We start from the raw sequence: 14,182 nt of genomic DNA on the forward strand, positions 1-14,182 counted from the left end.
CAGGAGTCTTGTTGTTAGTTATACTGCAGCACAGATTGGGTAATGACTTGCAGACTTCCATGTTGAGAGAGCACGGGAACTATTAACCTTGAATACAAGCCACATACTGTAGACGCGCGCACACGCACACACACACACACACACACACACACACACACACACACACACACACGGAGCTCAACATTTCTAAATCCAAATGCATATCAAAATAGAAAACCCATGCCTTGCAGAAGGAAATAGCAGATATATAATGGAGCACAGATGACACAGATAATGAAATCTGGCTACGCTGCAGCGTAAAGAGATCCAGAGACGACAATCAGATCCAGGCTGGACAGCGGATGTTTTTCTTGGATTTTGAGGTTGGCGATGTTTGATAGGCATCTTTAATAAGCCTGTAAATGTGTCAGGCCTCCAAGCTTGTTGAGTATCTGGATAATTAAAACTGAGGAGGAAATTTCCCCTCTTCCTAAATTTGATTTAATAATTCCCCATTGTTTGGATAAATTACTGTGTCAGCTTGTTTGAAATATTGCAGCCTGTTTCTGTTATTACAAAAAGCTATTCTAAAGTTTTCCAGCATCACAGTGTGTTCCCATTAACTCAAAAACATTTGCAGTACCTCAAGATTCCTGATTTATAGTAAAGTCCACACAGGTATGGTGAATGGTAAGTAATGGGATGAATCTTGTTTTAAATGTGTTTGAGGTTCATGTAAGTTGAGATGAGTGGAGTATATGCATCAGGGAGGGCAGGAATGGAGTTTAAAGTGTTTTTGAGTACAGATTGAGGATCCAGGGAATTATGATGTATACTGAAGTGTTTATGGAGTCAGGAATACTGAAGGAAATATGCCATGCCATGAATCTACACACTGATACATTAGGTGGCGGTATGCTGCTTTGTTGGTTTGCAATCCAACAATAAATCCACATTTTTAGCCTACATTTGCTCATATTTTGGTCAATTAGCAACATCAAAAGTTTGCTGAATTAGCTATTAGCAGTCTCTTTTGCAATATACCAACAACAGCAACCTCACTGTTTTCAAATCTCCCTTTTCCTACCTCCATCCAACGTTTATACAATGCTGCTTAATGCTGTAGGGACTGTGCAATAGTTCCATGTTTTTAGTGACAGGGTGTGTGCAATATGTGTGCAATATTTTGAATGTGCAATTTGGACTGTGTGTAACTTATGGGTGTGATTTAGTACAGCTAGGACTGTTTTGTTCATATGTGGTTAGTGTGACTGTGAAGGAATTTATGGGCATCTGAAGCCAAGACTAATTTCTTTGTGGGGACAATAAAGTATATGACATTGTATCGTCTGATTCCAATATCACTGCTTTGTCAGTGGACTTTCTCATCTATATATTACACTCCAGGTATCCTCCTGCATCTCCGGTTGACGTTCCAGATTTCAAAACCAACGGCAGGATGTCGACAAAAGCACATGATTAGGGTTAGGCAACAAAGGCACGGGTGTTTAGGTAAAGAGAACAAAAGCTTGTGGCTAGGTTCAGGAAAAAACCATCATGGTTTGGCTCTACATTTATACGAGGCGAACACCAGGTTCCTGAGTGGAAGGCCGGGATTTGCTCATCAACCACCACTCCTGCCCAGTCTACAGGGACCTTCCAGCTCCTTACATCATTACCAGAAGCATCTGAACCTGACACTTTTCAGTGGCGTATCATACTGCCACACCAAGTGTCATCCAGTCAATTGGTGGCGTATCATAAAACTGCGAGAGGCTCCATCCAGTCGCAATACAAACCGACGCTGCCCAATGGCATATCATACCACCGTGAAAGGTGTTTTTTGGGATCTGTGTCTGACGCCCTAATCACTGACAAAGCGGTGTATTTCATGACTTCAGAATGAGAACGGGTTGAATATACCCATGGACGCACAGACAATTATCAATTATCAAACATGACTATACTCAGGGAAGATCTGGACTTATTAGAAGCATATTTTTTGTGTCATAAACAAATTTATGGCCATTTGGACTTAGAATATGTGTATTGTGCTGTATCTGACTGAGTCAGGCCTCTGAAAAGATGTCTGAATTTTAGCAGCAATTTTTAAAGTTAACTTCCAGTCTGTTGTTGATACAGAACTATGATGTGGGGGAAGCATCACAGTGCAGAAAACTGCAGCAAATTAAGATTATTGTGTTGGTGACATAAACTCAGCAGTATTCTGAAGAGCTGCTATGTGACGGATTATACCACCAAACAAAAGACCAAAACTCCAAGACTCGAAATTTCTCTTAGAACACCTGTATGCACCTGACCCTTTCAGCTACCTGTCTTTATTGCTGTACCTTCTCCTTCTGCTAAACCACTAAACCATAAAACACTGCCCAGTCTCCTTTGGCCAAAGTGCTGTATTTCTGTGCTGGCCTGTATTGCTCCATGTGAATACCGATGGATGAGTAATCTCACAGTCACTGTCTGTGCTGTGCTGTGGGTTTAATAACAACCAAACCATGAATGCCTCTGTTTGAGACTCTGAGTGGGAGAGGGGGGCTGAGAAACTGCAGTGCAGGTCATGGTCAACCAAGCAGAGAGAAAACCTTCCCGAGCTGAGAGGGCCGTGGGTCAGAGGACAAGGTTTCTCAAAAATAAAGTAAGTGTGAGAGAAATACCAAACTTCCAGTCAAAGCAGCATGTTAAACACAATGTAAGCCATGTGTTGGAGGCAGCGTCTGGCTTTCTCCCAGAGAACCTTTGAGAGACTGTCAGGTTGTGAATGTAAAAAGAAAAAAATGATTTGAAACTATATTGCAGAAGTTCCAGTATTATAATACGCACCATCAGTATTGTTCACAGACTCCCACACACACTTGCAAACTCAGTCTTTAGCTGGAGGCTGAGGGCAAGAGTTTGAGAATATAGATTTGTTGAGTGAGTTTTGAGTTGTCAAGATGAAAAGTTATGGACCACCAATCAATCAGAGACTTCCTTTAACGCCCTTTTAAATGAATGAACGATAACGTACATACCCTATGTTGGAACCAGCAGCACAGAAAAATTATAATAAATTTTTTTATTCTGCAAGTAATGACAGCAACATTAAAGGGAAATAGTTTCCCTTTTTTCGTAAGTTTTTAATTATTCCTATTATTTATGATAACGGATTTGGCAAAATCACTAAAATGGTGTTCAACAAGATAACCTGGATGAAAAACTGAAGCTCACTCAAGATTAAGCAGGGAATATTTGGCAAAAAAAGACGGTGGAGGGTGTGCGATCATGTTGACTTTGGGGTGCTACCTTTTTTAGAGTTGGCTTAATGACCTTGTTTTGTTAGAAGATTGGGAATTTTCTTTTTCTTTAACTGGGCCAAATATGCACAGAAATAACCCTTCCCTGTGTGAACATCAAAAGATTAGAAACAAAGGAAATGGGTAGCCATTTGATCATTCAGTCGAAAATCTTTTTGTTTTTCAATGAAGACTCTAAAACTATAGGCTAAAGCCTATGCCAACCCCAAAGATCTCAAGAGAGCTTTTCCTTTTTATTTCCTCTCGGCTATATGATTGTATGTCTTTGTATGTGGATGCAGATCAGTCAACATACCACTTTTCTAACTGGAAAAAAGAAAACGTGATCACACAACACCAGTATTGGCCTCCCTCTTCTGGCTTCCTGTCCGTTCTTAGATCAATTTTCAGGTTTTATTGTTGATTTTTAAGGATATAAACATCTGGTGCCACCTTGTCTAGAAAAATGTTACAGCACTGAGGTCGATCGATCCAGCGTTGTTCCCAATAGTAAACACAAAACCAACCGTAACCGAGCCTTTGCAGTGGCAGCCCCTAAACTCTTGAACAGCTTACATTTACAAAGAAAAACTGCTCCAACATTAGAAACCTTAAAGTTGCTCATGACGACCCACCTCATTTCGCTGCTGCACGATTGGCTGAGCAACAATCAGTCAACTTAAATTGATATAATCTTCTATTGTGTTCATTTTCTCTTATGTTCTTATTGCTATTTGCTTCTGTATTTATCTGTTGATTTTTTATGACTGTAAAGCACTTTACTCAGCAACAGTTATTTTAAAATGTGCTCTTAAAATAAAGTTTGACTTGACTTTACCATTTCTTTGGAAGTAAGAGCTTGAACGGATGCACCCAGCGTGCCCTTTTTATATATCTATTGCAATGGAAAACTGCATGGCAGGCCAACATCAGGAAGCGCTATAACTTTGCTAAATCTAATAAAAGTTGGGTAATTACTTTATTAGCTTGAGTTCTTCCTTCCAATTAAGTAGTTAAGATGATGTTATTAGATAAGAGGTCTGTCTACAACTTGTGCTGCTTTCTTGACTACAGTCCACACTAGCGGTGAGCAAAATGTATCACAAGCTGTTGGAAAACTAAACCCAAAACCCCCCAAAACAGCCACTTTTTGTGGCACTATCCCCACTGGAAATGCAGTGATGTCTTACTAAAGAGCAACCATTTTTCGTGGCACTATTCCACCAGGAAACAAAGCAATGTCTCTGTAAAAACAATCGCTTTTTGTTGTACTATCTTGGCTGGAAATGCAGCAATGTCTTAGTAAAAAACAACCTCTTTTCATGGCACTATCCTGCCAGGAAGAAAAGCAATATCTTGGCAAAAACAACTGCTTTTTGTGGCCCTATCCTGGCTGGAAACACAGAGATGTCTTGGTAAGACCCAACGGCTTTCCTTATTCCAGCTGGAAATACAGCAATATCTTAAAAAAAAAAAAAAAAAAATTTCATGGCATTGTCCTGGCTGGAAACACAGCAATGTCTCGTTAAAAAAACAAACCCATTTTATGACACTATCCCTGCTGGAAAAGCAAAAATGTCGAAGTAAATAACAACCATGTTTGGTGGCACTATCCCATCAGGAAACCAAGAAATGTCTCTATAAAAACAATCGCTTCTCTTGGCACCATGTCAGCTGGAAATGCAGCAACATCTTAGTATAAAACAACCACTTTTCGTTGCACTATCCAAACAGGAAACACAATATCTAACACTTTTTCTTTGGTGGCCTGCATTGGTCTACAGCATGCCATCAAATACCCTCTCCATATCTGCTGGAAATGAAGACTTCCTATCACGAGGTTTCACAGAGAACTATCACTTAACTGCTTTCAGATCATTTTTTTAAAAAAGTGTCTTGTTCTTTTTAAGAAATGTATCTTTTCTCCCCTCTCATGTAAAGTTTGTAGCTTTCCTGATCTCGACAGTGGCTCTGAATAATGGCCTCTCTGTTATCTGGACTTCTTGACTGTATCTCCTAACACCACACCTGTTTCCGTAAGCCCTTGCTCATGCAGCCTCTGCGTCTGAGCTGACCAGCACTGGCCTCCACGGGAGTAGAAACAGATAAGTTTTCAGTAAAGAATTTAAAAACCTCCAAAAATCCTCCGCATTCGAAAAAAGGCTATCACACAACCCTCCCTTCTGTGGCAGCATTCAGAGAGCGACGGCGGGGAGGGTGCCCCGGACTGTGCAGACCTGTCTTTGACCGGTCATGGTATGGCGCATGAATATGTATGCCCACGCATGTTTTTCTTTGACACACCGGTAGATAAACGCTGCCAACCATGCGTGATATTTTCATATACTGTATAGAGCAGTGAAAGTAGCGCATTTGAGCAAACATGATTTTCTACGACTGAGGTGCCACCCTGATGTTTTCAATCAGCATGTGAAGGGAACGTAGTACAGTGCGTGGGTAGGTCTATAGTGTTTGAACAGTGCATTCCACAGTCAGGCTTTAGAATAACATTCCCTTCATGCACAGCTACTGGTACAAATAACTCCAAGTGCCCCATCAGCTAATGATCCAGGTCCATAGACTCTCACACAAACACTGTACCTGTGCAGTCACATCACTTCACTATATCCACCAAAACAATCTCGTGTCCATGTTCAACGTATATGTCCGGACATGCACACACAACACAAGGTCAGTTCTTATAGATCATTGGCGTCTTCACTCAGTTTGATCTGTGGGAGTGTGCACAGCCAGCTTATTCTTTAGTAAGTTACATGGTACAGGCTTTGCAGCTGGGTGCACTTCATTCCTCCTTTGCTACACACACTAATCTTTTGATATTCAATGTTAAATCTTTGTTTTCTACAGAGGACGTATCAAATTTCCAAATACATAAAATGAATTTTATATAAAACAAAGCAACAAACCAAAAACAAAAACAGCTTCTCTACATGCATATCGAAACAGGCAAAATGAATATCGTTTTTGAGAAAAGCAAACATCTGAATTTCATGAAAGCCCATTTCTGCTACTAATGTAAAAAAGATCCTGTTAAGAGAAACAATGAGAGACTTTCTCAAAATGTGAACATCTCTGAAAATAATGATAAACTTTCTCAAAATAATGATGTGGTATCTCCAGGGTTTCCACACATACATGGACGAAATTGCATTTTTTTTCCATGATTTTTCATGACTTGCCCAGAATTTTTCAATCACATCAGATTCAAACTCAATCCAAACATAATTTCAGCTAGCTGGCATATATGTCACACATACTGTACCTGACGGGAGAGACAGAATTTGTTAAGACAACGGAGAAATGTATGTGAGGGGAAACAAAACATTACACAACCATATATCTTAAGATACGTTGACAACTACATAAAATAAATTTGCTGTTATGCTCCATTACTTGGAAGGTTATCCACGGAAGATTACTTTTACAATGTCATTACACACAAAAAAATCCATGACTTTTCCAAAACTTTAATTGATTTTCAATAATTCCATGACTTTTCCATGCCTTGAAAATGTCATTGTATAATTCCATGACATTTACAGGTTTCCCATGACCGTGGGAACCCCGTATCTCAAAATAAAAACAGACTTTCTCACAATAATGACAAACTCAACTTAAAATAACGAGAAACTTTCTAAAAAAATATGACTCTGTATCTAAAAATAATTACAAACTCTCAAAATAATGATTTTTTGTGCCATTACCCACTGTCAGTAATTGGCTTTTGTATTATGAACTTAGTTGGAATAATATTTTCTAAAGCAACATGCAGGAGACAGATTTTTATATTTACGGCCTGAGACTAGAATGGGCTTTTTTTAAAGACACTGTGTGCCAACACAGCATATGAGATGTGTGAATGTATTAAAATACAGTGCTATGACTTCTTTAAAAATTATTGCACAGTGTCTCGGTGCTTGAGGACAGACTGATAAAGACATGAGCAGCGCCAGCTCTCCTCTGTATGCCCATCTGTGGCTCTTTGATGGCTGGCTCTCTGCAGTGCAGCTCCCACTCACAACATGCTCTGCCCGGATTAGAGCTCACATCTTTGAAAACCAGACTAGGAGGTGAAACAACATACAACTGTGGCTCTCTTTGGTGTGTCAGCTTTCCCCCCTGCACACCCACATGCACACACTCCTCACACCACAGATGGTAAAAATAGTCGTATAAACTTCAAAGAAGAATCTTGAACTTTCTATACCTGCCGTGCAACTTCTACACAAGAGGAAATAAATCATGAACAACCCAAAAAGCAGGTCTGTTTGAGCTCAACAACATCTTCAGTTAGGCTTAACTTATCTGAGGAAGTGAAGGGAGGTATTAACATCCTGTCTGCTGGTGCACAACGTCCCGAGGCCTGGGCAAATCTGGTGGTCAAGTTTACTTTGGGGAGGATTAAGGATGAGAATGTTTGCTCTCTCACTAAGGTCGGCTGGAGTCCTTCAGCGTCTCTGCTCGCTCCGGCCGACGTCTCCCGGTGCCAAGTCTCCCTGCGGCTAAAAGCTCTGACGAACAGCGGCCACCAAAACATCTCTTGATGTCTGCAGTCGACTGAAGGGGAGCAAATACCGGGTTGAAGATCTTAGAAAAGATCAGAGTCAAACTGGCTGAAGATCTATCTGCACCACACATACAGACAGACTCTCAGACGCACCTGTGCAAACACGTGCACACTTTTGAGCACACATGCACACTTTTGAGCACACATGCACGCTTTTGAGCACACATGCACATGGACTTAAAAAGGTCAGCAGTCAAAACTGGATGTTCAGCCAAAGACCACGAAGAAATTGTGCCATTTATCCTGTTAAAGGGTTTTAATTACCTAAGACTGGCAGCAAGCACCCTCTAGTTGGGTGCTTAAATATAAGCCATGTTTTTCTTCACCAAGCAGTAAATGTTTTCAAAACTTGTTCCACTGCTTCACTACAAAAGCAAATTATCTGACTCTTGACAAATTAGTCCAGACAAGAAAGATAGTGAATAAAGTACACGAACAAGATGAATACTAGTCTTTGTGTGTTTTTGTATCTGTATTTGTAATCCTGGAGAAGGGGACATTATTTACCTTCTTTTTTCCTTTTATTTGAGACAGAGCTCTAAAAACAGACATTGATGATTTTTAAAGTATTTTTCAAGATAGAGAAACAGTTGTAATTGTTGGATAAAAATATTTTTCTGGGAGCTTAAACTCAATACAGGCAAGCAGCCAACAAATGTGGAAGGAATTACAATAGGAAAGCAAAATGTGATATATTGTTGATATCTGGAGTCCAGGTTCTGGGTGTGTTGGCTGCATGTTGCACTGAGAGCACATTGTGTTTCAGTGTAACGGCGCTCTTGAGTTGTCTTCCTAAAGCATGCCATTTACAATAAATTCATGTCAAAATATTTTGAATAAGATCATAAATTGGCAACATACTTTCTGTGAACCTCATATCTCTCTCTTGTTCTTATGTGTAACAACAGTTGAAAGATTTGAAAGGCTCAACTCGTTTTTTGTGAATAAGATGCGGTTTGTTCTATCAGCCTTCAGGACGAGTTGAACAGCATTGCTGAAAAGCATCTGAGGCTAATTAGAGCTGGGAGAGGGTCTGAGTCTGAGCAGAAGCAGAGCAGTAAATGTCAGTGTCATCAGCATACAGAACACATGTATCACCTACATTATGGCAGAGGATATTTAAGTAAATGCAGAACAACAGGGGCCCCAACACTGAACCTTGAGGTACCCCTTATTCAGAATGAACCTCAAGATCCCGTTGATAACATACAAGGCACTGCACAACCTCACCTCCAGTTACATTTCTGAGCTCCTTGTTTCATATTCTGGCTCTCACCCACTCCAATCCTCAAATCTCAGTATCTTGTCCATCCCTGTTTTCACTCTTCTCTTTCACTGTTTACACAGATTTGTTGACTCTGTTGCTGTCAAACACACCATCACTTCATCAGCACAGCTCACTTTACCACCTAATTTTTTCTCCAAATGCTCTTGTACAAAGTAGTTTCTATTTAGTTTATCTACATCTCATTATTCACCCTGAACAAACAGAAACCATAATGCTACCATGAGCTGTGTAGTTTATATTTTGCGAAATAAAATTGAATATGTGGTAATTTTTCAAATGTGTGGACCTTGAACTAATGTCTGAGGAGAAATCTGGAACCTGTGACTGGGCCAGGTGGGAACCATTGGTCGAAAGAAGTGTAAACATCCAAAGCAGTAGGACAGGGACGGGATGAATTCTACTTCACAAAATGGGCATATGGAAAACATAATCTGAAACATGTGGTCGAACATTTCTGGGTCGTCCATTTATCTTTTCATTCAAATCTGCAAAGTCTTAGAGGCAACACAAGACGCAGCTGCTGTGTGGATTCAGTTACAAGCTTTCAGAGAGATACAGTATCAGATCCGTATGAAAGATCTGTGTGAGGGAGAATAAGAGGAGAAAAGACAGATGAAGAATGGGGGGTGTATAACTTAATAACCATCAGTTGTTGCACATTTCCAGGCTTGAAATGAGCTTTCGCGTTGGTCTGATGTCTCTCATTTCATCATAAAGAATATTTCAGCCATTATTGGTGGAAAGAATGTCAGATGGTGCATGACGAGTTTGGATCAGAGCTCTAAATATTTGAAAACAGAGCCAAGCTAAGCTTTCCCAAGTGTCCCAACTTTAAAGACTTTGTCGTGTCTTTGACACTGATACAACAGTCCCATTGTGGAGCGCAGAGGCAGACAGTCTGTGTTGTACTAATGTTGACATTTCACAGAGACAACAGCAGAGTTACTGCGACAGTGACAGTTCCAATGATCACAAAGTCTCTGCGGCGCAGACTGTCCAACTTTCTCACTCAATTACACAAATGACTGTGTGAAAAAATATCACTAAGACATCACTCGAGATCAAAGTGGACCAACAGATGAGCGTTTGTGTAACGTGAATTCATGGGAATACTCAAACATGATGGGAAGAGAGGCTGCATGGCACTAACACTGGGGGGAGAAAATCCATCAGGGTTTTAGGGGTACCCAAAAAAATAAAATAAAATTGGGAGTTGACCCACAAAATATATATTATTATATATATAATTTCTGCCATGTTGAGGAGAACGTTTAACTCTTTAAAAACCAGACCAGCCAGACAGCTGTGGGTCAATACCCTGCAGCCTTTACAACAGTCGAAAAGAAAAGCATAAAAACATATTTGCACTCTGCTCATAAAAAATCACATCTCAAAAAACATTTTACGTGGTTTAAATAACTTATAGTGTTAAGACATATTTTATGTTTCTTCATTTTAAAATATTTTGGATCTATATGTTTTTTTATTATTTTGAGAACTGATGAAAAAACATTTTAAATGTTAAAAATCTCATTCGCTGTCAGAGACACCAGCGGAGAATGAGGATGGAGCGGACATTCAGAGACACCAGCAGAGACACCGGCGGAGACACCGGCGGAGACACCAGCAGAGACATCGGTAAAGACACCGGCGGAGAATGAGAGCGGAGTGGACATGGCTGAAATGTGTTTATCGACACTCTATTGACTACATCATTCGGAGACACCGGCGGAGACATCAGTGGAGACATCGGTGAAGACACCGGCAGAGAATGAGAGCGGAGCAGACATTCGGAGACACCAGCGGAGAAAGAGAGCGAAGGGGACATTTGGAGACACCTACGTAGAATGAGAGAGGAGCAGACATTCGACAGACACACCGGCGGAGAATGAGAGCGGAGCGGACATTCAGAGACACCGGCGGAGACATCAGTGGAGACATCGCGAAGACACCGACGGAGAATGAGAGTGGAGCAGACATTCGGACACATCAGCAGGGACATTGATGGAGACCGGCGGACAATGAGAGCAGAGATTCAGAGACATCAGCGGAGACATTGATGGAGACCGGCGGAGAATGATAGCGGAGTGGACATGGCTGAAATGTGTTTATCGACACTATTGACTACATCTCATATTTCAATCAAGGAAAAGTTATGTGGCGATTGATATCGTTATCGTTTTATCGCCCAGCCCTACCTCACTGTGAGCCACAAAAGAAAGTAAAGTAGCTGCCAATCATCTGAGGTTGCTAAAGCACTGTACTAAGTGATTTGCAGTGGATCCAGTCCAGCTTTGCCCTCAAGTGGCACCAGTGTGTGGCTTATTCCCATACACAGTCATTTCCTGGACTTTCATCCCTCTCTCCTGGGCATCCTCCTCTGGAAGAATACAGACAGGAGCTGATGGTCTGTTGAGATGAGAAAGAGCTCAACACTGAAACACTCAGATCGGCAGGGGCCGTGGCAGAAACACATGCAGTTAAAGCTCTTAAATGAGCAGCAATCAAGAGCTTTAATAGGTCAGACTTTGTGAAAGAACTGATCCATTGTTAGTCATGGGAATGGATCCCAGTGATTGACCACGGGAAGATAAAGTGAAGCACCAAACACATCCAACATACCAAAAACATCCAAACCATCTGTAAAGTTTTTGCAAAAATGGCCCAGTTTTAGTTAGAGTGTGAAAGTGGACTGGAAACATAAAAGTAGTTTCAGATGGATAAACCTAAACTGAGTCGTGCAATAACAAAATTTTGATCATGGGTGGAAATATCTAGAAAAATATGTTCACAATAAAACTCAATCAGGGTCAAAAATCAGTGCTTTTAAAATCACGTCCAAGAACAGTTTTCCACCCAGCTTTGGGTCTCTTTCCAGGGACATCTGTGTCTGACTCAAACCATGGTGGAGCGGTTTGCCAGCCGCACAGCTGGTTTAGCAAATGGGAGCCATGAGGGCTGTTTAATAATGGGACGGAGCGTTGTGGGCTGACAGATTGAGGAGAGGCGGAGAAAGGCGGACTGAGTCATACAAAGATAATCTCAAAATAGGTCTGAAAGCATCAAATGACTGATAATGTCTCTCCTGAGCTACTTTCTTTTTATCAGGTTTCAGAATTGTAACATTACAACAGTAATCTTAGCAGTTTGATGCTCTGACGGGGAAACCGGTTTCGAAAAAAAAATGCAAATCAGTTCAGTTTCAATTAACTAGTTTGGAAAAAATTAACTATTGTAGGCTGTGTAGGGAAGTTAGTGGCACAGGTATTTTTGCACACTGTGGATTTGGACCCTGGGTATAAAGGTGCCTGATTTAGGCTGGGATCCTTCACCACCTCACTTCCTCTATCTGTGTGTTTTTAGACGGGTTTCCATTCCAGATTCATGCAAGACTTAAGACTGTGATATTTTCTAAATGTCGATAAAACACAATTGCAACATGACTGCGTTTCCACTGAGTGATGTTGTGTGACTTCTTCCAGTAACCATGGCGATGGATGTTCAAAACATGGGCAGGTTTATTTCTATTGCAGCCACTAGCCGTCATTATTTTTAATCCAAGGCGATGTAGGTGTGTTTTGAAAGCGATAGTGGAAAGACGAGCCCGTTGTCACTCTGCACTCGTCACATTTGTCTGCCCTGTCGGTGCTTTCGGAGTACGAACGTGGCTGGACGGTGACCAATGAGAACACACCCAGACAAAACCGGTGGTGTTGTTATTATAGATGGGTGGACACTGGGCGCATGCATCTGCAACGTACATGGGTGGCATCACTTAAGGACGCCGCCAGATGGAGCCAGTCGTGTGCGATGAGAAATTGTTCAGGAAGACTCTAACAGTGGAAACAGCTGATTGGTCATGAGAGTTAAATGTCTGCAACATCAATACTTATTCAGTAATGGCATTTTCCATATTCTATTTACAGTAATGCATCAAGTCTATTTCGATAAAAGGCAAAAAACAACCTCCAGGGAACGTAGAAACTTTTTTGTGCAATTGAGGATATTTTATCAATTTTGATTGTTTCCATACAGCTTGTGCATGTGGAAAAATCTTCATGGAAACATGGCAGTCTTTCAGTCAGTTGGTCCACAGAAATATTGGACTGAAATTGACCACAGAAATGGTTTTAAGAGGATGCATCTGCATGGATGTTGTAAAGTTTTGTTATGCTCTGAGAACCCGAAACAAAATCTGAACACTCTTTACACCCTGAAGCAGCTTGTGGCATTTGCTTTTCTTTCAGAGCACAGGTTTTGCAACTCCCAGGTCTAAATATATCCGTCCAGAATCAACAGAACCTGGACTATATGTGTAAAACCCACAAAAACAAACCTGGACAAGGTACACAGCGTTTTCACGCATGTACTGTATGTGTTCAAAACAAACCCGCAGCTAAATATAGTACGAGGCTATTTCTCCCCATTGTGAGTGGAAACAGGCCAGTGTCCAAAAAACTCTCGGTACTTTTCCAAAAAGCCCTCCTTGTTTGGAAGAGGCTGAGGAATTTGGGTGTTCTGTTTCTATCATAAGGAAAACCTCCGACCCGAAACATTTGACCCCTGTGCAGAAAATCACACGTTAGAGAAGTAGTGAGAGCTTCTTTGCCCAGTCTTGTCCTCCTCGTCGCTCCAGTGTATTTCAGAATTCAAAAAGACAAACAGCTATACAGTTTTACAGAAAACGTATCAGAGTAGCCATTCTTCTGAAATGTTTGACCACCCTTTTCTGCCCTACACCAGTGACATCATCATAAACCTCTACGGCTAATATGAGTAACAGGTTTCCTGCTTCCTGTGTTAATCAGACATCCTGGAACCTGAGGAATCCTGGCCTCCGTCCCACGAGACGAGCCTTCGACCCCCAGCTGAGACGGAATCAGTCGACAGCCACTTCCCTCCCAGTGTTTCCACTGACGTCACCATCCACACAGGACTCGGACAGACAGAGGAGGCGTCAAGTTAACTATTACAGCATCCCAGAGCTATGAAGTGCTGCTGCACACTCATGACGGCTGTCGTTTGTTTTTGTGG

At 41.2% G+C, this 14,182-nt stretch overlaps 1 protein-coding gene across 1 annotated transcript in view; it reads left to right on the top strand.

Annotated features, from left to right (window-relative positions):
* ccdc80 (coiled-coil domain containing 80) overlaps window positions 1-14,114 on the top strand; it is a 25,905-nt gene extending 11,791 nt beyond the window's left edge. Inside the window, exon 6 of the mRNA XM_042494062.1 lies at window positions 13,957-14,114. Coding sequence (XP_042349996.1) covers window positions 13,957-14,114 — 158 coding nt within the window. The remainder of the gene's footprint in view (window positions 1-13,956) is intronic.
* The last annotated feature ends 68 nt before the right edge of the window (window positions 14,115-14,182 follow it).

Source organism: Plectropomus leopardus, chromosome 10 (genome assembly GCF_008729295.1).
Source record: "Plectropomus leopardus isolate mb chromosome 10, YSFRI_Pleo_2.0, whole genome shotgun sequence".
Classification (NCBI taxonomy): domain Eukaryota; kingdom Metazoa; phylum Chordata; class Actinopteri; order Perciformes; family Serranidae; genus Plectropomus; species Plectropomus leopardus.